Genomic DNA, 26,441 nt, shown 5'->3' with positions numbered 1-26,441 from the left:
TTTGAGGACCGACGAATTTTGTGTTTAGAGAATTTAGATTTACCTAGGACCTAGAATTAATTAAATTTTAGCTTTGGATTTTAATTAATTCTTGGCCAAAAAATTTAATTAATTAACCTATGAGGGGATAAATTATTTTTCCAACCCTCAAGGCACTTACATCGTGATTTTCATATTTTTTTACATCATAAGGGGGAAACCCATTTGTAATAGACTCTCACAGACCACCCATTTCTGCAAAACAAATATAATCCAACAGACCAAACAATTTGTAATAAAATAACCTAACCAAATGGATTATTCCCAAATTACTTTACATAGACTCGATATAGAACACTAGGACTCGCCTAAGATTCTAGCGATAAAATCCATTCCATCTTTGGGGTAAGACTGGAGAAAAACTTTGTCGACCATCCGAGAATAGATCGGTGAGACAAAAAACCTCCTAGAATGGAGATTGTCACTAAAAAAGTAGGTTTACCTAGGTCATTACATACATGACACGGATTTGCTGAGATTATTTACATTATACATATGCAGAAAAGATTTACATAACATTTTTGAAGTCAAGCTGATGATGATAGTTGGACGGCACAGACACATCGATCAAGTGCTATCCCTTTAGCGAAAAAAGGGGGTGTACTGTTATGGGTCATTGACACGTAGTGGTCAACATTTGGCTCTACTTGGGGACATGTTGTTGCACCGGAGGAATGTGAGAATCTAGAATCTACATCCACGCAACACACAATATAACATAAGTAGCGTCCATCCAAAAATCATCATATAACATTACGCATAGGAAAGATATAAGCTCTTCATTTATTAACTATCCTAATAACATGAAAAACACAAATCTAACTACAAAATGAAATACTGAAATAATAGGGTATAAGGTTAGAAATACAATACAAAGATGCCCCATGGCATCAGATGCGTTCAATATAGTGCATACTGAGCATTTGCCTGCTTTCAGGCAAATCTGTTGGCTGTTTCTCGGATGTGCCATGTCCAATCCTGCACACGGTAGGACTTTTTCCTATCCGAAAATCAAGCTGCTTGCGGCCATCAGATGGATCAAACTGCTTTCTCATTCTCTTTCTCTTGCGCTTTTTTTTATGGCAGACTGCGATGTTGATGATGATGTGGTCGGCACACAACTTCCTTCTTGATCCGAAAAGTGCTCATATGGAAAATTTGGAATGTTCAAGACTTCTGTGACCTGCGCTTCTTTATGAACTTGATCTGTTATGACTAGTGGATCAACCATGTAAGCATCGACCTGATTCTTATCAATTTCCATTTTATCCGGGCCACATTCAATTAGCCACTTTTCAATGGAACAAATGACCTCCTCATAATAAGATGGAGCTTGTTGCAGCAGACAGGGAGGCTTATGATTTGTTGACGTTTTCTTGTTTCGTTCATCCTTTGACCAATGCTGAAATTTCTGTACTTGTATCTTTTCCATTGTTATGGCATCCATCTGGTTAGAGTGTTCAACCTTCATAGCATTGATTTCCTTGGCATGGTTTTCCTCCATGGTCAATAACCTATTCTGAAGACATATCTGATCAATTTCCATGTCCTTTATAATTTTATCATTCTTTGCTTTCATGCCCATGAAGCAATTTTGCATATAGTTTATCTCTTTCTTATGATTTGCTTGCATGGTAGCTAACTGATTATTATAATCGAATTTGATGATGGTCATTTCTTCATGATAACTTGCTTTCATGGCATTCACTTGGCTTTGCATAGAATTAATTTCTCTGGCATGATTAGCTATTAATCTTGCTTGATTATGTTCCACATCTTTAATAAGTTGAGCCTGATTAACTTCTGCATTCTTGATTTCTTGAGCCTGATTTAACTATATGTCTTTAACCATTTGAATTAACTCCTTGAATTTATTTTCAACTTCTATAGTTTCTTTTACTTCAACTTTCGCTTCGACCTTTTCTTTATCACCATATCTATCTTCAAAGGCATCAATGATTGATTGTAGAGAATCAAAAGTGTTATCAAGGAAATTAACAAACCAATCTAAAGCATCTCTAGATAAGGTGAGAACGAAAACCTTCATCTTCACATTTTCATATTTAGAATATGGGCGACACTTGTTTATACATAGTCTCGATAGTAAAAGCATTGTTACCTTGAAAAGGAGGAAATTCATCGATGGCTTCACCCAAAACCATGTGGAGCTCCTTGAATGATGACCTGTCTAACAGGAAAAAGATGGCAAAATGGATACCAGAGAGAGAGAGATCCTTGCTCAAGAAAAACATCTACAAGAAGCGAGCTTTTAGCAGAAATTCTTGCAAGAAATGATAGAAGTGGAGTCACCACTTGAGCATGAATCTCTGACAAAGTTTCCAAAGGTTGAAACTGAAAAGTTAGGGGATGGAGGTAGATGGATATTCAGGGAGGGTTCCTTGTCTGAGATTAAATGAATGAATAAGTGGAGTCGCCACCCAAACAAGAAACCATTCGGAATGTCTAGGTGCAGAAAGTGAAGATGAAAGGATTAGATGAGAGATGACGAGAGTTAGGATGGTGAGAAATGAAGAGATGAAATGATGCCAGAAAAATGAGATGAAATGCCGTAAAGCCAAGGTCTAATAAATTGGTCCTTGGTGGCAATGCCAAGAAGTGTTGGCTTTGCCGACTTGAATGAGAGATGAGAAATGAGAAGAATGATGAGGAAATGTTGTTGAAATGCCAAGAATAAAATATCTCTGGCAACGATGCCAAAAAATGTTGTGTCGCTTGACGGGCTAATAAATGGCAAAAAATATGAGATGATTAGAAAAATGTCGTGAGGACCAAGGATAGAAAAACTCTATCCTCGACAACGGCGCCAAAAAATGTTGTCACACAAAGTGTCTAGGCACCGCGACAATGCTCAGAGTGAGGGCTGTCACGTTAATCTTTACTCACTCCGTTTAGACTCTCTCCTAGACAAGTCAAGGGAGGTAGTCCCTATGGTGAATGAATGAGGATAGCCTGTGAAACATAGACTCTAGGAGACTTAAAGATGGACAGCTTGACGAATGTAAACTAGTCCTGGTTAACTATGATGAATAGATCAAACACTAATACGACCAAGACACAACCACAAGAAGAAATGATTATAGACTAGTGCCTTTATATTCAATTAACCATAGACTAAATAAAAGCAAGTTATCAATAGTAATCTATAAATGTGACGAATAGTGACGATCATGAATGATTAAATGTGAATGCTCAAAACTTTATCATGCAAGAGCTTCAAGCAATTAAATCTTCTGAAAAATTATGAAATTTAAATGCTAAGCAATGATGCCAAATTTAAAATGTTTTTCATTAATAACTCAGATCTAGAATAATTTATCTTTCTCCAATAATCAATGATTTTAAAACATTAATCGCACCTAACAATAGAGAAATCACTACCATGAAAGGACACCAAGGAACTTTAGATTAACAATTTAATGATTCCTTAGGCAATCGATTTAATGTGGTAAATGAAGAAATGAAATTTTTAATGTGATCAAAGTAAAACAAATCAAAAGGGTTAATAAATTGAAATTTAGAATTTTTAATGTGAAAGCGCAAATTCTTTTTTGATCTAATTCTTTTAGGAATTTTAAAGTCACATAAATGAATTTTTTTAATTTTTAGATTTTTTGATGCTTTTTGAATTTTTTTAGATTTTTAAATTTTTAAAACAAAATTAAAATCAAAACATGAAAAACCAAAGTCATAAAAAAAATTTAAAACAAAAGAACAAAAAAAAAATATATAAATAACAAGGAAATTTAGAAACCAAAAAAAACGAATTTAAAATAAATCTAAGTCTAACCAAAGTTAAAAAAATCAAATCAAAAAAAATCAAAAGGGAAGAAATTACAACCCTAACTGCATAAACATAATACAAATAAATTAAAAAAAATATTGAATGTTTTGTGTTTGTGTTCTGCAGGTTTGGGCCAACGATGGAGGAAGACAAAGAATTGAGGGAGAGGAGCTGCGGGATGAGCAGAAGGCGAAGAATGGACAATGTAGGGAGACGAAGATATGTAGGTTGAAGGAGAAGGAAGAGGTAAAAAAGCAGGCAGGGATGAGGAGAAAGGCAATGTGTAGGTCTGTGAGGAGGAGGGTTTGGGTAGAGGAAAAATAAATCTGTGGGAGGAAAAGAAGGAAGGGACGAGGAGCGAGGAGCGATGAGGGAGCTTGTTTGTAGGTCAAAGCAGAGGGAAACCGGCAAGGAAGAATGGGAAAGATGGCAACAACAGAAAGGAGGGTTGTGGACAGGCAGCGAGGGGATAGGGTAAACAAGGAACCACAGATGAAATGAAGCTCAAGGAAGGAGCTGCGAGTGAGGGTGAAATGCAAAGGAAGAAAACACAGGTACATCAGCTAGGGAGCAGAGGAGAGGTAAGTTGAAAAATGTGGGCAACAACAAAAAAACGCAGAGAGAGAAAGGAGTAAACCCAAAAATGCACGCAGAGATGATCAAAATTTTTCCAGAAAGGAGAAACCGTGGTAGTAGAAGAGAGAGGCTCAATACGACAACAGACAGGAGAAAAATGGTAGCCAAAAACCTAAGAAAATTTCCCAGAAATTTCTGATTAAAATGATATATTCTTCTGCTTACAATTTCCTTGAAACCTTTATAAATATTTCTAGATTTAAAATTTTCAAACCCTTGGACTACAAAAAAAATAAAATTTGAATAATATCCCTACAAAATTACGTTGATAAGCCCCAGAGATCCAGATCTTACCCTCCAGGGCCTAGATCTGGACCTCCTCAAATTTGTAGCTGCACGACAACAAGAAAACACCAAAACGATATATACAATGATAAAAAACTAAAACCTAGAAAAACCCACGTTAGAAAAATAATTACAAAATTTACAAATTGCAGACTCTAATCAGCCAAATCTATCATTATGCCATAATTTTTTTTTAAATTTTTAAATTTTAAAGGAGGTGCTAACTCGAAACTCTTCGTGCATCACCAACAAAAAATCTTATGATAAGCCCGAAGCTAATTTAGCTGGGCTCTTCTGGGAACATAGATCGGGAGTTGGCTGGTCCAGCGGAAAACTTCCCTTGACGCCTAAGGATCTAAAATCAAGATTTCCCAGCAAAACTCGATCCAACCATTAAAAATAGAGTGATAAATAATAATGAAACTAAGACAAATAGAGATACTTGCTATTACGTTCAAAATTTAGATTATTATTCAAACCCCAGTGACTGAGCAAGATATCTGTACTCAAATTACTCTTTAGGAACTATCATCAATGGCTTTAGAAAAAATTATGCATGAAAACAACACATCTTACAGTATTCCCATGAAGAGTAACACCAACAGAACTTAACCCCAAAGTCTTTCTTTATTATCCAGAAAAAGATTACATAAGAGCTTCTTGCTAAGCACACGACTCAAAGGTTGGATAATTCTATTGACGAATGACTTCCTATTTAAAGATAAATTCTCCAACGGCTAGTTCAGGTAATCCTCGTTAAAGCAATCTTGACTGTTGATGAAGATTAACATTTCTTTTAATCTCATCCGTCAAAATATTTAAATATTTGGGGAAATTTGAAAATTTCAATTAAATGCATTTTACTTAATTCAAAAATTAAATTTTTGAGTTAATTCCCCATAATTTTGACTTTGACTTAACCCCCAAGTATCAAAAGTTTAAAATTTATCAAAATAATTAATTTACCTTAGTCTTGGGACCTTTTAAAATTTAATTTTTGAGGATCGACGAATTTTGCCTTCGAAGATTTTAAATTTACCTAGGACCTAGAATTAATTAATTTTTTGGCTTAAGATTTTAATTAATTTTTAGCTAGAAAATTTAATTAATTAACCTATGAGGGAATAAATTATTTTTCAACCTTCAAGACACTTTACATCATGATTTTCATATTTTTTGCATCATAAGGGGGAAAACCCATTTGTAATAGACCCTCACAGACTACCCATTTATGTGACGCAAATATAATCCAGCAGACCAAACAATTTGTAATAAAATAACTTAACAAAATAGTTAGGATTATTCCCAAATTACTTTTACATAGACTTGATCTAGAACACTAGGACTTGCCTAAGATCCTAGTGATAAAATCCATTCCAGCTTTGGGGTAACACTGGAGGAAAACTCTGCCGACCATCCGAGAATGGATCAGTGAGACAAAAAACCTCCCAGAATGGAGATCGTCACTAGAAAAGTAGGTTTACCTAGGTCATTACATACATGACACAGATCTGCTGAGATTATTTACATTATACACATGTAGAAAGGGTTTACATAACATCTTGGAAGTCAAGCTGATGATGATAGCTGGACAACACAAACACATCGTTTAAGTGCTATCCCTTTTGCGGAAAAAGAGGGCGTACTGCTATGGGTCATTGACACATAGTGGTCAACACTTCCCATAAATACTTGAAGTAAAGTTACCCCATTCCTCTGGTAGTGCATTTAGTACTACAGTGGTCATCTCCTTGTTAGACATTACTTCTCCCAAATCTTGAAGTTGATCCCTTATCTCAGGTATCCTCATAAAGTATGAGGCTATTCCTTCTTCTTTCGATATCCTTAGCTTGTAGAGTTGTTGCCTTAGAGAGATAACTTGTCCTGTAGTGCTTACAGAAAACAACTCTACCAATTTGTCATATATTTCTTTTGAGGTGTCGAGTTTAGATACATATGGAATGAGAGGATCCTTGATGGACTCTACGAGAATCCTTTGAGCACTCACTTCTCTTTTCATAAACTTTGCAAGTGCTTGAGCATCTTCTTTCGCTGGTTTGGTGATATATCCTTTGACATGACCCATAACCTCATTTTCAATGAGATTTAGATTTGTGCTCTTCTTCCATGCAAGATAGTTTGAAGCCCTAACCAATTTGTTGCTTTCCTTGCAAAAAGACATTTTGACAGATTCAAACATAAAGATTCTTACTTGTGAAGATGCTTCTTCCACTCGCTGCCTCCTTGAATTTGATGATAATATAGATGATAGAGAACTTCTCCTTGATGAAGATAGATCTCTTCAAGAGTGATCCTTGACTCCACAAAGAAGGAGATCACTTTAGATCCTTTGATTGTGTTGTCCTTGTTGATAATGATGACTTCTTGATGATGTCTTGATGCTTCTTGGATGATCTTCTTCAATGGTAGTGCCCTTGCTTCAACGAGAGGAAATTGCCTTAGAACTTCAGAGATGATGACAATGTCCTTGATCTTGCTTCTCTAGTAAGAAACGTGATTTAGAAGTCCCTTCATTTTGAGTAGATTCCTTGTGGCCCTTTTGATGACTTGAGGATCCCAAGACTTCTACTTGTGTAGACTTCTTCTTCGATCTAGGGTTTTGATACTTCTTTGTAGATCTTGACTCGAAGATGATCTTCTTAGATTTGCTTTGATGTCTTTTCTTGAGATTTGATCCTTGAGTGTCCCTTGATAAGATGCCCTTGCTTGACTTTGTCACCTATGCTCTGATACCATGTTGAGAAATCTAGCGCATTAAGATTAGGTGATTTCTCTTCATATGATAACTTCTTATGAATGCTTTTTACTTCTTTAGATTAGGATATTCTCTTTACTTAGATTATTATTGTGTTCTTCATCAAACAACTACCAATGCATAAACAATAAAGAGACGAGACACAAAATGTAGGCGATCAGCTAGGGCCAAAACCTCTCCCATTTGAGAGGAAAACCCAAACAAATTCTTCTTTTTATAGAGACTCCAATTGACGAATACCAAGACCAAGACCCTTGACCTATTTCACCTCGACCTATTTCACCTCTCCAAGACCAAGTCACAAGGTTTCCTTGATGAGTTCTTTCTTCCTTAAGTTAATGAAAGTCAAACTCCTTGCTTCTTCCTCCTTCTCGGCTCTCCTTCAAAATTTTGGTCCTTTGGAACAAATCTTCAACTTTTGGCCTGCTTCATAAACCCTAACACGTGTTGTTGACTAACTTTCAACCTTGAATTTTCTGCGCTTCAAGTGGAGACTTCTTCCTTTCAAACTCGGCTTGAGATTCACCTTGACTTCCTCCTAGATTTGACCTTCAAGTGTGACTGTGATACTTAGGCTCTTTCTGCAGTTCAAACAACATAGATTCTTCACATGTGTGGAGGATTTCAGCCCTAAAAATAGACCCAAACAACTTCGCTTTCCCTTCCTTCTTCTTGTTGGCTATGAGGCTATCTTCCTTGACCTTTTCACACTTCTTCCTCGCTTCAGACCTTGACCGAAAATCTGATCTCCAAGTGAAGGCTCGCTGCCTATATAGTGGTTTTCCCATGAGAAATACGCTGACTTGACTGAGTTATAGGCCGACATGTCCTTTCTAGAATCTTCTTTAGGCCGACTTGAAGGAGGGTCCTGAGGTTGATCTTGGAGGGTTTCTTAATGACTTATTTACATATGTAACATGCCCAACAAGGGTCTTCAAACTTTGACATTGACTCAACGAACTTTATGACTTGATGACCAACCCTAAAGCTTCACAATGGGAGCCTTAACAAAAAATAAAATTCCTTGCTCATGAAACCCATGAGACAAGAAGCATTACAAAATTAATTTTATTTTCTTTACGTTAATTACATAAAATCATAATTACATATGTCATTAAGAAGATTGAACCTAGTTACACTTTTCAACAAAAAAGTCAAACGCTCTTAGCCATTCGTGGAAAATGGTGGGCCCAGGTTGACGGCAAGGAGGGAAAAGGGCGTAGACTCAACTCATTATGCACTAGAGACTTGGTGGCAGAGAGGAGCAAGAAGAGAACTCTTCAAGCTAGAGTTTCAGCGAATTAGTGGCTTCAAATCAACACAGATATGGGGAGAAAGAGAGGTTGTTACAACATTAGACCTTTCCAGCCAGCACAAACTTTAGCTAGGTTGTATTCATTGCACAAAGGAGGCCATGTTCAGGCCGTACGAAGTTGTACGAGTTTGTATAGTGTGCAGGCTGATTGGGGCGAGAGGCTGTGAGAGGGTGTATTAGTGTATTGAGGTATTTGCAGAAACAAGGGAAGTTTTCCCTTCATTGTAAAAGTTTTCTAGAGCAATATTTTTGCTGAAACAACCTAATAAAAGCCACCAAGTTTGTAGGTTTTCCCTAGTTGGGGTTTCCTGGGTAAATCAATGTTTACTGTTTTTATTGTGTGCTTGTCTTCATCTATTCCTTTTGTTTTCCGTTGCATGCAAGTTAGAAAACTCAACATATTTGTGGGTTAGAAGTTAAAGTTCAAATTTTTGTTCTTTGCTTGGTTAAAATTCACAGATTAGTTAGTTGGGTTTTAGAAAGCTAACAATTATCATTCAACTCAAGTGGGGTGGGTGTTGGAATTATCACTCAATTTTAGTTGAGGTTGTTGGAAATATCATTCATCTTAGGGGGTGGTGGTTGTTGGAATTATTGGTGTAATTTGTACATGTGGCCACAACCCATTCATATGTATCATATTTTCCTTGCACGTATGGTGAAGGCCATATTTCATTTCATATATTGTATACTAGATTTATGGTTAAGCTTGACCTAGTTAGTCTTGATATGTAGGCTCATTAACCTTCTTGGAGTGCGTGCCCTTGTTTTGTAGGCCATAACCCCCTTTTGAAGGGCCACCTCCCTTGAGTTGTATAAGTACATAACTTGAGATCTAATTTGTATCATGTTGTCTTGCGATCATCTTGATCTAGAATACCAGGTTTTATAACTATACAAACACTTAATTTGGCATTTTTCTCTTATGATTGACAATTTTTTATTGGGCGCACTTGCATATTTTTGTTTTTAGCACTTGTGCTTGGCTTTGTCACTGGCTTTACTAGTGCACTAGAATCATCACTTTATATTGCAGTTTTGAGGAGTTTGGTTCAGAATTTTGTTGAGGTTTGGTTCCATCGATTCCACTGTTGATCCTTATAAATCTCCACACACAGATATGGTTCCATTGATTAATAAGGATCAATAGAAGAATAGTTGGAACCAAATCTTACCCAAATTTTGAAATATACATGTATATATTTGATGGTGCTTTCAACAAGCATAAAGTTGGGCCTAAAAAATTAGAAGAAATAAGAGATATTTCCAACACTAACGATGATGCTTTCAATTTGAAGTTGGATCTAATTAAACATGGACAATTAACAACCTAAGATTTTGGGAAAATTCTCAAAATCTCGGAAGAATTAGATAATATAATTTTATTAATGTACAACAAATGACCACAAATAGGTCAATTGGACTACTAAGTACGTTTTTGAGAATACAAAGTGGGAATGCTAAGGCAACACTCAGAAGATCATGATATACCCAAATCTATCTTATGCTAAGAAGAATCTAAAACCTTAGTCCTAATAACAGGGATAAGTGAAACAAAGCGATGGTGAGATAGAGGCAAGTGTGGTGGAGAATTGGAGGCCAAGAACAATTGGCCCTCTAGGGGGTACGTCTCACCTGAGGGGCAATCAACATCCCCTGATGCCCTCTCGCATAAATTTTGATGCCAAAGGAGATGAACTCCTAGTGATTGATCAAATGATTTGGAAGAGGCAGGAGATAAGGTATGACATATGCCTCTTTGTCTAGATACAAATGCTTATGACTGAGATGTGGATACAGTACCTTGATTACTAGTATAGTAAGTGCTCTCTTGGGGATTAAGGTGACATGATTGCAAGGGTCTAGTTGGTGGAGCATCGATGGCCTCCTAGGTTCACATAGATTTGATGTTTGATGTGTGTTGCTATCTACTTACTTTTTAGTGCCTTTTTCCCCAAGGAAAAATTGTAATTTTATTCATAATGAGCAAAATTACATGTTGTAGATGCTAATAAGCATATGCATAATAATCATGTCCTGATTTCTCAGGATCTATAGATAATCTAGAAGACTAATCTATTCTTTTCTACCTTTCTTTTTTTCCACTTTTCGCCAACCACCAGTGTTGGGTGTGGATGTAACAATAGACATTTGTGTCTCTTTGGTAATTGATGGGAGTTCTTTGTCAGAATCAGAGCCTTCTGATCCATGTGTTCTTTTGCTGCCACTAACTTCTTTCCCAGGGGTGTGCTATTCACTTTGCTGCTGTGGGATGGATGACCTTGGAATTAAAGCGGTGCAGTTCTTGATCTCGTCCTTCTGTGAATTGTTCTGGGTGGTTTGTTTGTTGATTTTTGTGGAGTTTCCAGGGAGTTCTGCTTCTTGAGATTTGTTGTTGGAGGTGTTTTCTGTAGGTTCTTCCTCTTCTGGATCAACTGCCTGTGTATCAGAAAACTGCCATCCTTTTGGCTTTTGTGGTTGTCTTTTTTTCCTGTCTTTTTTGTTTTGTGGACAGGCACTTTGTAGATGACCAGTTTGTAGACATATGCGGCATCTGAAGGCTGTATTCTCATAGTCCAGGGGCTGGGACCATTGTTGATTGTTATGATATAATAGCATGCGATCTGGTAATCCTTGACTAAGGTCTACCTCCACACAGATTCTGGCAAAGGTGAAGATATCCTTAGTGAGTCGATCTCCATCTGCTTTTAAGAATTTACCAAGAGCATTTCCAATGCTTGCTAATACTTTGTGGTGCCAAAAATGCAGAGGTAAGTTATATAGCCGTACCCACATTGGCATTTTGGAAACCACCATGGTATTTGTGTCAAAATTTGGAAACCATGGTGTTATGAAGAGACCTGCATTACCCCAAAACCATGGTCCTTCATGCAGTGCATATTCCTTGTCTTTAGCTGTGTCGAACTTAACAATGAAGAAGCCTTTTGAGCATAAGTGTATGTCACAGTTTTCTGTCCATATGGAGAAAATCCATTGTCTTAGGGCTTCTGGTTTGGGCCAGAATCCATTAAATCTACAGATCACAGCTTTAGAGATAAAATCATTATGGAGCTCATTTACCTCAGGCAGAGTAATTGTTAAGGCTAGGATTTGAGTCATCTGCTCCACAATGTAGGGACCAGGAGTGGTGGTTCGCTGTTCTGTTTGTTTTTGTGGCTCCGTCTTTCCTTTGACTGCATCTTTGAAGGTGGCTGGTCCTTTAGAGCTTGTCCTAGGACATCCTCCTAGAAGTCTTGTATTGAGGAAGATGGTTGAGTCGCAACCGATGTTATAATTTTGTAGCTTGAGTTCCTCCTGCAGTGCTTTCCCTGCATAGATCAGGAGTTGCAGGCTAGCTGGTATACCCATCTTTTCTTGAATCCTGTGTTTAAGAGTTTTTATCTCCTCCCAGCAACCGATCTTTATACAGACAGTTTTCCCTTCGAGGGTTTTGATAAAGAGATTGCTTTGTGTTCCTTCATGTGGTTCTGTCGTGGGGTCTTCAAGATCCGGCCGAAGATTGTTGACTGCAGGGCAACGTTCTCGCCCAGCCCTTGGTGCTTGCTTGAGATCTGAGTCATTGTGTACTCTGTCTCGCGGCGCCCACAAGCTAAAGCTATGTGTAGTCCCAAGCTCTTGCTGCAGCGAATGATTCTCTGCATTGATCTGGAGGTGCCGCCATTAGGGAATTTGAATCTGATTTGCTAAGTGGGGGTTTTCCATTTGCGAGCATAGATCTTGTATCTAGTGTGCGTGAGGCAAATCTGTTGGTATACATTGCGATTGATGATCTTTTTGAAGTGGAAAGAATAGAACCATAGATATTCTCTACCCGTAGCTTCAATGCGACCCCAATTCTTCCGTCGACTAGGTGTTTGAGGCAGTGCATGTCAGATTTGCATCGATTGCCCTGATCCGATCTCCATTTACAAATTTCCGACAACGTTTCGACCATATCATAATTAGAGTAGGGATTCGTGGAGCGAACGATCAGTTGTTCTGTAGATATAGCAAAATGCCGTGTATCCCAATCAACTGGCGTCGTTGCCCAGTTCTTCAAATGAGATCTCCCACTGAGGGTTATCTGTGTTCCATTGAGGGCCACGCCAATTTGTTAAAATTGGCAACTAGGGCCAAACTCCACATGGGTCATATTATTTATGACAACTGATATTTTTCTTAGATTCCTCTCTCCGAGATCTAAAGATCATTCGATTCTGACATGTACAAATGAAGTTATGAATTTATTTTGATTATGGTCAAATTGTCAAGGTCGGCCAACAAACTTATGTAGGCTCAGAAGCCCAACAGTCACGTCTATTCATCCTCAACGTTGCATATAAATAGAAGGTGACTTAGCCTCATTTGGACACTCATCTTCACACTTCTCTCTCTCTCTCCTCATTGATTGGGTATGGATTTCTGGGCCTCTCTCTCTCCACGTTCGAAATTTCAAGAGGCCGAAATTTCAAGAGAGCGAAATTTCAGAGGCCGAAATTTTAGGAGACCGAATTTCTGGCAATTTGACCAAGCATTGACCAACATGTGTTAACCTCCTTTGACTGCGTTTTTGTGAGGGCTATCTCTGTTTGGGCAGGCTGCATTTCTAGGCACTGAAATCGAGGCTAAATGTTGACTGTTGACCAGCATTGACAACAGCTAGGGCTGTTTGACCAGACTTTGACTGGGCTGAATTTGATTGTTTTGAGGGCTGTTTTATCTTGCTGTTTGGAGGTCGAAGTTGACTAAAGTTGACCGATTCGCTGAGGGTCAAATCTGCCATGTTGACTAGTGTTGACTTTTCTGGTTAGGGCTCTTTTGCTGCTGTTATAAATGATCAGATTTGTAAATTGTACAATCTCTCTCTGCTGAACTATTGAAGACTAAAAGAAGATTTGATCAAGGGTTTCCCCACATTGGGGTTTGTCTCTGGCTGGGGCTACATCTTGTGTCTTCTTGTCTTGGCTTGTCTTCTACTATTTATGTTTATGTTCTATTTGCGTTTTACTATCATGTTGATGTGATTGCTAATCTGAATATTGATACTGGGCTAATAAATAAATTGAAGTAAAATTGCTCTAAAGCATAGAACATAGCATTGTTGCCTAAAATTAACACAATTAGAGTTAGGGCTTCTAGATTTGGCCAGAGTGGTGGCTGATCTACAAAACGGATGGCTGGATTGGAAAGCCCATGACCCAATCCATGCAATATGCCTCGACTCAAGGGGGATGACGCCCGTTCAGGGCACAATGGAGGCCACTTGAACATATGGGGGGTGTTATCTGCACCATAGTGAAATAGATCGGATAACAGACTTGCAGAAAATATGCATGTATCTTCATACCTTCGGCGGAGGCGCCGATCGTCTATCCTATGTTCTCCATTGTTGATCTAGACGGTACCATCACAGAGGTCATACTCAGAAACCGTCGCCATTGATCCTCAAAATGTCTTCACCTTTTAGTGCCTTTGTCTACTAGAAGCATAGAAAAAAATATGTAATCGGTCGAACTAGGTTTGGGCGAGGCTCAAAAGGGTAGACTAAGTGAGATTTGAAACCAAGGGCTTCGCTCATGTATGATGCCAAGAATCTTTTGTTTGGGAATCAAAAGAACCTGGGTAGAGAGCTTAAAGAGTCCCTAAGTAGGAAAACCATCCTCTAATCCTGTAATATATAGGGCACTTGAAGATGAGTGCTCCTCTATATGGGTGTCATGAAGATGGCAAAGTTGGCATATTTTCGTCCTTTAGGTGATGTGGCAGTGAATTTTGACCCAAAGATGATGAGAGCCAACTCAAAATTCCCCAACGGGGGTTCAGAGAGCATGCATTCACTATCAAAGTGTGTTAGGGGGAGAGGGTTTGGTGAGGTGAAAGGTCTTTGTGTATAATGCCATCTTGGGGCTTAGCCCACCTAGAGGATCAATCCATGTAACCCAAATAAACTATTTGATGATGTCCTCTTTGGTGATCCTATTTAACTCCTACTTATTCAACAACAATCCACTGCGCGCATCAAGAGTGTCTAAATAGGGGGAGGTAGTTGATCAAGATACAAATCAATCGAAGTAAACAAGAGCCATATGCAAACTAGCGACAAGCTCAACTAGAGGTACTAGAAGTGGCTATGGGGTCTAAAGAGATATTCACAACATGATATGTCTATGTGTATTTTTTCCCAAGGAAATCATCCTGGGGAATCACAAGGGATGCTTCCCCAAATTCATAGATGGCATCCCTAGTAACCTTGTTGGTGTACTAGTGTGCCCCTAAGGGTGATTCTCAATGGCATGGAACTAGGCAAATGTCCACTTTCCTTCTGCCTAGGCCCAATTCCTAATGACATCTGTTACTATGAGGGCGAGGGCTTTAGCTTGCTCCCTGACCTATACCCTTCGGCCTGCCCTCCATCCCATTTGATTTTTTCTTTGGCGACACACGATAATCTTGTTAACCCAAGATGGAGCATCCAGTCAAGTTGAGAAATGAGGTGAGGAATAATTACTCACAGGACTTGGGAGGGTGAGGAAGAGAGGCATTTTGTGGTTTGTTTCTTCCGAGAAATCATTCAGGTCTTCTATGCCCTCCTTCGAGTTCTCAGACTTGGTGGGGATATGTTTAAAGCTCTCCACTTTGGTTTTCCACTCTGCAGGCAAGTTGTGCATATATATATAAAGAGAGAGGGAAAGGATGCTTCTGATTTACAACTGCAGCACGCACACCCTTCTCTATTATGGGAATATTACAATGAACTACAGCTTCTTACGATAGAGACATCTAACATTCTCCACACTTGAAATCACTTCAGCTACGACACCACCATTGGGAGTATCCGTCCTGCCAAATTCACCCATGGTTTGCACCTCACCCCATTCACAAGAAATGGTCTGCTTATGTAAGCTAGACGGTCTACTTTAAAAGGTGAGATGGCCTGTGATGGACTAACATGTTTCTGTGCATTTTGAACGTTGGTGGAGAGTATGAAACACCTCTGCTATACCATTGAACTAAGACCTTGTTATCCTACAACTTATATACTTTATTATCTATAACTGTTCATCGTAATCCATCCACCCAACAAACTAATGATATTATCTGCATTCTCTAGTAATAGTTAAAAATCACATCGTAATTTTATGAAAATGCTATATAACTTTCCTGATTTTATAAGCTCAGTTTTGTCAATCAAATAATGATGCTTGGTTGAAAATGTTAATTGAATTTCTGGTTAATGTGTTTTTGACTAGCAACAGGTTCAAAAGAGGAAGTCTGAAGCTCTGTCCTTATTTGGTACTCTAGTTTCCCCGCAACTCCGATCTGCGCAAATTTCATTTGAAAAGGGTTAGTGACTGAAATCCTGCATTCATTTTAACTTTTAAGATGAACTCATGTATATTTTAATGCACACTAATGCAAATCTCTTTCTAAGTAGGAAATACTGGTTAGGAAGCAAATACAAATTTATTCTAACAGTGTTTCCTACTATCTTGCAGTACTTGAAACTCTTGTGGAAATTGCAAATGTAAGGAATACAATATTGTCTGTTTTAGCTCAAATATCAAAGGAAAAGGGAAATGATATTTATGACAGGGATTGAAATCTAATGCAGTTCTTCTGTAATATTCTCCTATGAGAACCAAGGACCGATGGGAAGAAAATGAGAATTTTATTGGCTTCTAAGAGGTATTTCAAAACAGGTTCATTACACTTACAAGGTAACATCAATATGATGGTCTGAGGACCAGAAAGAGATGCTTGCAGAACACCATTCTGATGCAGACAAAAACTATAATGTTACATAATCTGTTTAATAGAAAATTGCAAGCTAGATTGATATTCACAATCTGTTTTGAAATTCTTATCTTGTTGAACTTACAGAGTTAAAAATGTCTGTTTGTTGATTCATCCGTACTGTCCTACTTTTTTTTTTCAAGAAGATCCATTGCCAACTATCTACCCATTGTCCTGATTCCATGCATAGGTTCTCAATTTATTTTCTTCAAGTTGATCAAGCAATAAGGTTTGTACATTAATCAAGAGTTTTGTATTATATTTTTATGATGTCAGAAATTGCTGTTCAAAATATAGGCATGTCCAGATAACAAGTCTCAAAATATGCTAGCTTGGACTAGCAATCAAGTTTACCTTTATAATAAAGTAATCAAAGCATATGTCAGGTACAGCTTGCTTACCTAAGCTGCAGTTGATGTATAAAACCAGTGGACCATCTAATCAATGCTCACATGACATACTGTGCATTATAATAGATATGCATAGAGGTACGCAGATATTTACCCATCTCTTCACTTGGTGTTCCTGCTGTAACAAACTGCATCAATACTAGATACTTCCACTCAACCATGTGAGTGGCACCATCCTCAATATGGGATCTATTGCCAGGACTTGCACCTGGCCTCAGCTGCATGAATACACTCTGTTGCATGGATGAGATGGACCATGAGGAATTGAGCATGTCACCTGGGGGACTTTGGTGGGGGCAATCACAGTTCCGTTCCTCACTTTACCGATCCAGGTTTAGTTTGTGGTTAGTATTTTGTTACTTTAATAATAATTTGTTCTGGACAATATGTAATTATATTTTACAGTATTCTTTGAGCACATCATTACATTATTTTCATCTCAAACCTTTATGGTGATGTGATCAAACTGGATTTATAATTTTTATTATTTACAAAATAACAGTGGTTTAAACAGAAAAAATGATCCAGGAAATAAATTTTCTATTGGTTTCCTCTGATTGAATACAATTAATATGAGACAACAGTTTCTGGTGAGAAATACTCATTAGGAGCTGAACATGTCACATGCAGGAACTGAATTTAGGTGGGGAGAATAACAACATTTCTTCTATCCACTTGAGCTTAAATCTAATTGACAGGGAGGCTTTGTATACTTACATTAAGTCAACTAACTTTTATTTTTACACCAGTGTTTTTTTTAATAATAAAAGGTTATGCATATCACTTCAACACAACAAACACAAGCTACACATGTAATGGCGAGAAGGAAAAAACCTAACCAAAACTGAAAACCTCATTCACTTAAGCCAAGGGCAGTTTTTGGCAGATATCATGGCTACTCTAGGGAGAGAACTTTCTTTGGATGTAAAATTCCCTCCTAGAAAGGATCTAAAAATGCCAGTGTTTTTCTGGGATATTGGAGTTTCCTCAATGAAATGTTTTGTCAAACAATTTAATGACAAACTGCTGTAGCTGCTATTTTTCATCATAAAACCCAAAGTAAAGAGTACAGTATCACATCCACTTCATGAAATCATTTCAGTTCGACAAATGTTCTGATATTAAGTTTAGGGGTAAGGTAAATGCCAAATATATAAATGCATTCAGCAAGAGAGGACTATTATAATCACAAATAGCAGCATATATTTTATAAACAATAAACAGTGTAGCATGAAGTCATGAAACAAATCTGGAATATTATGGCATGAATGACATTGACAAACAGTGGCACGCTTCAGCAGATGATCCTTGCTGATATTAATGGCTTGAATTTGTATCTACAGGAGCAACAAGTCCATCTCTTCCCAGTGTGACTCGGCCTTCTAGAATGCAGCAGGTCTGATTCTTTAACCCTTATTTAAACTGACCATTTTCTGATATGAATGTCGATGCCCAGACTTGTAGTACGCAGCTAGTTTAGAAGGGAAGCTTCACTCTTTGCTTAACTACATTCAACAAGTAGGAAACGCGTCCTCTAGGAACAATATGACTCTCTTTCAGCACTTTGACTCTTTGATTAGGGACTGAACTGAACCCTCTGTCAACTCAAGTACGCACCAGTAGAGAGAGAGATGACGACCAGCATTAGCTGAGGGCAGCTCGACCCTTTAAACTATGAGAAACTCAGCCTTTAGTGAAGCTCAGAAATATGGCTCTCCAAAGCAAGATAAACTTGCCCTCCTTTCTGCAAAAAGACTCAAGAAACTCAACCTCAGTAGATGATGAAGCTCGACCAACTGAATGATCAAATAACTCGTCCTCTTTGGAAGATCTCATTCCAAGAATTTATCGCTGAAATTGGCTCTTCTTCCTTAAAAGAGGATATATGAAAAAAACATTGAAAAGATAAAATCAATTGATAACACTTCTTTGCCTCTTTTATCTTCTTCTTCGCGATGACACAATGGTGAAATCTGAGTGATTCCACTTTCTGAACCAACTAGGGTGTATAGTTCAACACTGAAGCTAACAATGATAGCTAGAGTTTGTGTATGATTTCAGCACCGACGCTAACAATGACAACTAGAGTTTCTCACACCTTAAGCTTCTCTCCAAAAACTCTCAAAGAGCTCATTTTTTCAAAATGCAAGTCATAGAATGATGAAAAACTCTTCACTTTTTTATTTTTATAACTAAGTGGCCACTTTTGCTATCATTTTACCTTTTTAATTTTATTAAGTCACTTTATGAACTTTTCACTTTATAAAATGAAAGTGACTTTTCAGTAAACTAGAATATGTTCCCCTTTCTACCCAGTAGAAAGTTATAATGTTTCCCTAGGTGAATTATGTTCTCTTATTAAAATTTTCCTTGCTTTAGCCTATGGGAAATTCATTAGGGTAGCGGAACCTTGCTTTAAATCTCCTAAGAAGGTGGGGAAATTATAGTCCTTCTCACTTGAGTTTGCTTGCCCTCAAGCAACTTCAACTCTGGATGCTTGAGTACCTGTTCGTGTTAATTTGGCAACTCAGGGACAAATTCCCTCCGTTGGACAACCTTCCTCATCTAGAGAAGACTTCTTTTTTCCCTTTGGAAGAATTTAATTTGGCCAGGAAAAATATATTTTTAATGTGAAAACCTAAATGTGCACAAAAATATAGGCAGACTTTGAAGACAAATTAGGACTCTAAGGAAGCATATAAATACCACACAATGGCACCTCATTTGGACACACATCACACATCTCTCTCTCCTCTCTTGATTTGTGTGTACATTTGAAATTGCAGGGTCTTCTCACACGTGCGAAGGGTTTAAAGGCAAATTTGAAATTCTGCATTGACTTGTGTTTGGCACAGTTTGACCAACTCGTTGACCAACTTTGACTTGATTTGATCTGTTTTTGATTTGTTCTTGGAGGCCACATTCTTTGCCACAAAAATTGAGGATTTATGGGCAGTTTCACTTCTGTTGACCACAAAATTTGATAGCAAATTTTCACAATCGACTCTCTGTTGACCAAGTTTGACTGAGTTGTTTGGGGCGACTTTGATTGAGGTTTGACTTGCTTGGATGGACGAATATTTTGACCTTTGACCAAGCTCGTTTAGACGATGTTTGAACATTGACTTATGATTGGCTAGGGCATCTTTGATTATTGTTGATTACTGTTGACTTTGACCAAATTTGACAATTTCACCAGATTTGACTTTGGGGCTCATCTCTTAGGTTGTTGGATATTGATTTGTTGGAAAGTCAATGTTGGAAATAATACTGAGAGGGTGGGGGTGAATCAGTGTTATCAAATCAATATAATTTTTTTCATTTCCATATTAAGATTCATATACGCTACTTCAGTTAAGGCAAATCGCGTGTATACGCAACTGTGTTTAATGCAACAAGCGTATATCCAGTAAACTTATGATTTAGTGAGTTGATCCTTAATGAGTGCATCATAACATTATTAACCATATGAACAGTAAACATGAGCAGTAAAACAGAACATATCACACACGAGAAGCACACATGAACACCATGATATAAGGTGGAAACCCAATGTGGGTGAAAACCACCTGCTACAAGTCGTCTTTATCTTCTTTTAATAATATAACTTCTTTTTACAATATTTCTGTATTGGTGTAGTCTTATATCAGTACACAGGCTTCTACCTATAGAAGGCTACAACCTTCTCTCGTTCTCTAGCTTCTCCTGGAAGGGAGATACAACCCCCTTAGCTCTTGTACTAGTCGCTCTTTTTACTAGTACGTAGGTGCCAGCCTACTAAATGCTCCAACCTTCACTTGTTCTCCAGCTACAACTGAAAGGGAGCTACGACCCCCTTAGCTCTTGTACTAGCTGATGTACTAGTACGTAGGTGCCGACCTACAGAAGGCTACAACCTTTTCTTTCTTCCTCCAGGTACCACGTTTCATAAATTTTCAAACTGGATACTCTTGAAGCACAACACCATAATCTGAAGGCCACGTTTCATCCAATTTTCATACTGGACCTATCAATATCATTGAAGCACACAATCAATCGATATTAGCATAAAAAATCTCTGAATCACCCAATACTGAATCACTGAAACCCTGTCAACAAACTGCAATCACTAAAGCATAGAGCAGAACACAGAGCTCTGCAACAATGTTCAGATCTAACTGTATCATCAAAAATCATGCACCAAATTGCATACGCTACTTGGAAGAGTCGAACCAGCGTATATGTCATTAATTACTTACTTATGTCTTTGCTGCACTTCCTAACTTTAGACATAACCAGATCATTACATATACAAGGATAATACGCATGTTAGCAACCAGATCTAGTCCATCAGATCACATAAAGATAAGTCATTATGATCCTGATCCATTATAGATCTCATCCAACAACACTGAAGCTAAACATAATCAACCAATCTGAATGTGCAGAATACTGACACCAGTAAACAGTCACCAGAACTCAGACTTTGCATCAACTACCAGAACCACCTGTAACTTCAAATATGATAGTGTATATGGTATATGCTACTTAGATGTATATAACCTGCGTATGTACGCGCTTTTATCAAAGTCAACCAGCATATACATCTGTAAATATTCATTCATGAGTTGCAGCTATTTCAAACTTAAGTTATACCCAGATCAGAACATTACATGCGTCAGTATACAGATCTAGAATAAGCATAATCAAACCATATAGAGATGATTCATTCCAAACCATTTGATCTCGATCTATCCTTAGATCTTGTTCTCCATCAACCGATGAGATTCCTCCTTAGTGCAGATCAAGCAAAGCATCATGAACCCATAACCTGCATACTAGATCTTATACTTCATTAGATATTCAAGATTTTCTGAATGCCTTTGCCTAATGATCTCCTTCCCCTTTTATAGTCTTAGGCCTTACTCAATACCATGGTCCAAAACCATTTAGAACCAATATTAGGGACCCAATACCTGGGTTCAACACTTTGGACGCAATACCAAGGTCCAAAACCATAGGTTTAAATACCACGGACCCAAAAAAAGCTTTCCCACATGTACGTGCTTTTCCGTGCATGAAAGTGCGTGCATACGCATATGCGACTTTTGATCAGCAATCACGCGTGTATACACGCCTTTGTATATAGTGAACCTGCGTGTATACACTACTTGGTATATAACGAACCTGCATATATACGCGACTTGGTATATAGTGAACTTGCGTGTGTACACGACTTGGTATATAGTGAACCTGCATATATACTTTTCTTTCTTCATTCTTTGTAGTATGATCATCAATTCTTTGCTACTGACCTGCTGCACTATGATTTGTCATTTGTGTGAGTTGCCATCAAGGACAACACTTGTATCATAATGCCAACAATCTCCCCCTTTGGACTTGATGGCAAAGCTAACTTGCCATACTGAGAACTGTCATCTTAATGAGTTGTCATTGTTCATTACATCTGAACTGATTCCTTTGAGCTGTCCTGCATCCCATGTATTCTGTCACATTTGATATCTCTTCTGTAGATTCATCTAGTTATATATAAGTGAGTTGTTCTTCTACAAGGGGTTGCCATCAAGTACAATACATGCATCATAATGCCAACAATCTCCCCTTTTGGACTTGATGGCAACAATCATACCAAGTCACTCTCCCCCTTTGACATCAAGGGCAAAGGGTGAACCAAGATATTGTTAGGATATTCCGACACATAGGAAATAGTTAAGTTCAACTTGGTCTAGTATAGAGTTAGGTATAGAGTTAGGTAAAGTGTGTTTCTTTACCGTTGTACATTTTGTAACTTACAATCCGACGGTCACGATATGTAGTGATCCGACGGTTTACTCTCTCCTCGGTATTACCGACACTTGATCCGTGGCTTGACACCCGATTGGTCCATGAGTTCTATTTAAAGCGCATGGAGGGTCATTGTTCGGGTAATCCGTGCATGAGAGAAGCTTATGTAAATTTTCATTCTTTGATTAATAAATTGCCTGAAGTGGCTGCGTTGGCTCAGGCCGTGGACTGTTTCCCTCTTTGAGGGTTTTAACCACGTCAAAAATACTGGTGTATTGATTTGAGATCTGGTTGTGAGCGGTGTCCTTTTGGTGTTCTTTCTGAGGAACTTACCCTGTAAATTCCTACATGGTATCAGAGCTATTTGAGGGCCACGTCCGTTGGTGATCCAAATCTGAAGCCGGTAGAACTGCATGCGGCTGTCGTTTCGTAGATCTACTGTTTCTGACTGCTTTCGGGCCGAGAGGACTGCTCTGTTGTGTTCGGAGCATCTGTTCCAGTGAGAAACCCCTTTCGTTTCATGCGAAAAGGTTTCCGGTAGCCCTATCTGCGTCATTTTTAAGATCTGGAGGTATACAGTGTTTATCTGCAGTTTACTGTTATTTTCTCTCTGGTTATTTCGGTTTCTGTTTATTTAGCTTTTTTTAATTACGGGATCTATACCTTTTATTTCTGCGTATGCTCTTTGCCCTGCGACTCTGTGCGATTTGGGCAAATCAGAAACAGAAAAGAAGTTTTTTTTTCTCATGCGTATGCTCTTTTCCCTGCACCTTAGTGTGATCTTGGAAAATCAGAAACATTGAGAAAAATATTTAGTTTCCGGCTAAAGCTAACTTCGAGCCGTAAGGTTCGTTTTTCTTTGCATATTCGTGTTGGGTTTTGTGTTTTTGTTTTGCAGGAAAAAAGAGCTTTCTCAAGGCAAGCACGCAACCCAAGGCCCCCCCCCTCTCTCTTTCAAATTTTTTGTATAGCTCAATTGGTTCAAAGCTATTTTAAGAGAGTAGAGGTCTTGGGTTCAAATCTCCATTTTGTGGGGGCGTTTTTTTTCATTCCCGCACATTCGCGCACTTTGCCGGCAACTTCAACAAATTTTTTTCAAAAAGCCATAACTTCTTCATTCGGAAGCCTTTTTCAGAGCTGTTTTTTTTAAAACAACCTAATTTTTCGAGATCTATCCATTGGAACACTTACTTTTAGCATCTTCAGCTTCAGTTTTTTCTAAAAATGGAAAATCCATGCCAAGTCATTCTTGACAGCACTAACTACTTCCAATGGATATCCTACATGGAAGATTTACTTAGAAGTAAAGGTCTCTACAGAATAGCCACAGGCGAAGAGAAGAAACCAAAAGATGAAGACAAGGCTGCAAAATGGAAAAATAGACAAGATCAAGCACGTGGTTTGATAGGGATGTCTATTTCTCCTGATCTTAGATTCCATATTGCAGAACTTGATACTCCTCATGAAGCATTGGAACAAATCACTAAAGTTTTTGGGATTAAAAATGAAATTAGAGCCTATCAACTTGAAAATGAGTTGCTTACATTGGATCCTAATAATTTTTCTTGCATTGAAGATTTCTTGTCCAAATTCAAGACCCTTAGATATCTCTTGGAAGGTGTTAAGGTTAAGAAAGAAGATAGTAACCTTATTTATTCCATCATTTCTAAGTTGGGACCAGCCTACTCTGTATTTGTTTCCACCTTCCATTCTACAAGGGAAGCTTTCATTTGTCAAGGAAAAGACTACAAGGCCCCTTCCTTTGACTCTTTTTGTGATTCTTTAATAAGAGAACAAGAAAAACTCTTACACCTTGGTCTTCTTAATCTTGGAAACTCTTCCAAGAAAGCGTTAGCCGCCCAGCAGCAACCAAATTCAAAGAATCTTAAGAAGTCATATCCTAAAAAGAATGGTCCTAAACCAAACAAGGGTCCTAAGCAAACTCACCCTCAAAATGAAAGATCATTTCAGCGAAATGATAAGACCAATAAAAACAAATGGAAGAAGACTGATAAACATTGTAACTTTTGTAATCGAGATGGCCACTTAGAATCTAAATGCTTTAAGAAGATGGAAGCCTTGGAAGCCGCAATGAAGAAACATAACATCCATGTGGAGCATTCTTCAACTTCAACTTCAACTTCAACTTCATCTTCAGGAATGGCACTTTCTGCATGTCGTTGTCAATCATCTCAGTCTGGTTATGCATTAAATGTATCTTCTTCTTCTCATTCTCATGAATGGCTCATTGATTCTGGAGCCTCTTATCACATGGCCAAAAACAAAGCCACGTTTTCTTCTTTAAATGATTGTAACACCAAAAATATATATGTTGGTGATGATAGATCTCTTAATGTTGTAGGGACTGGAACTGTTCATCTAGACAATGGTCAGTTTAATGATGTATTATGTGTTCCAACCTTATCCTGCAACCTTCTATCTGTATATCAGATAACTCATTCAGGTGAAGGTAAAATTGTTGAATTTTCACCTCATGATGTTGTAATCAAGGATCTAAGAGATCCTAAACAGATTCTAGCTACTGGTATTGCTGATGATTCCACAAGGTTGTATAAGTTTCACAACTTTGGGTCATCAAATCTTCCCTCAGTATTTGTTGCTCATAATGATGAAGTGAGCAAACTTTGGCATGAGCGATTTGGTCACTTAAACTATCGCTCCCTTCAACATCTATGTAAAGAAAATATGGTGACAGGTCTTCCTATGGTATCTTGCAGAGATGGTGTTTGTTCCGGATGTGTACTCGGAAAACATCATCGTGACAGTTTTGAAAAACGTGCCTCTTGGCACGCCTCAGCCTCTTTACAGCTTGTGCACAGTGATTTATGTGGTCCACTTCCTGTTGCTTCATTCTCTGGCTGCAAGTATTTCTTAACTTTCATTGATGATTTCTCCAGACGCACTTGGGTATACTTCTTAAAACTCAAGAGTGAAGTATTTAACACTTTTTTGGCCTTCAAAGCCTTTGTTGAAAAACAATCTGGACATCAAATTCTTAAGCTAAGAACTAATAATGGTGGAGAATATGTTAAAAACACATTCATCAACTTTTGCACCGAAAATGGAATTCAAATGCAACATACTGTTCCATACACTCCACAACAAAATGGTGTAGCTGAAAGGAAAAATCACACCTTAAAGGAAATGGCTAATTGTATGCTGCAATCTAAAGGACTCAGTCTTAGTTTTTGGGCCGAAGCAATTAATTGTGCAAATTATATAATAAATTGCACTCCTACTAAGGTTCTAAAGAATATCACTCCAGAAGAATCTTGGAGTTCCATTAAACCAGATGTAAGTCACTTTCGTGTTTTTGGAAGTGAAGCATGGGCCCATATTCCAGATGAAAAGCATAAAGCTTTAGAACCTAAGAGTGAGAAATGTACTTTTGTTGGATATTCTGAAGATGTAAAGGTTATAGACTTATTCCATTTAAGTCCAAAAATGTTATCATTAGAAGATATGTAAAATTTGATGAAAATAAATCGGCCTGCGAGCCTAGTCCGGCGGATGTGCCACCTCTTCCTATCTCTTCTACTTTTGAAAACATTTCTTCTTCAGATGATGAAAGTGAGGATG

The 26,441-nt window shown here is 38.0% G+C and overlaps 1 protein-coding gene across 2 annotated transcripts in view; it reads left to right on the top strand.

Moving 5' to 3' along the window:
* LOC149237766 (uncharacterized) overlaps positions 1-16,912 on the top strand; it is a 68,786-nt gene extending 51,874 nt beyond the window's left edge. Inside the window, exons 5-6 of one of the 2 annotated variants that reach the window (XM_089372791.1) lie at positions 16,104-16,197; positions 16,350-16,912. In XM_089372791.1, the coding sequence (XP_089228917.1) occupies positions 16,104-16,197; positions 16,350-16,453 (198 nt within the window). In that variant the 3' untranslated portion in view covers positions 16,454-16,912. The remainder of the gene's footprint in view (positions 1-16,103; positions 16,198-16,349) is intronic. The other variant, XM_089372792.1, reaches the window with a different exon arrangement.
* The last annotated feature ends 9,529 nt before the right edge of the window (positions 16,913-26,441 follow it).

The sequence above is a fragment of the Pinus tabuliformis genome, chromosome 8, assembly GCF_031772625.1.
Source record: "Pinus tabuliformis cultivar Carrire ecotype Pingquan chromosome 8, CPIR1, whole genome shotgun sequence".
NCBI lineage: Eukaryota > Viridiplantae > Streptophyta > Pinopsida > Pinales > Pinaceae > Pinus > Pinus tabuliformis.
This window is presented reverse-complemented; position numbering and strand designations above follow the sequence as displayed.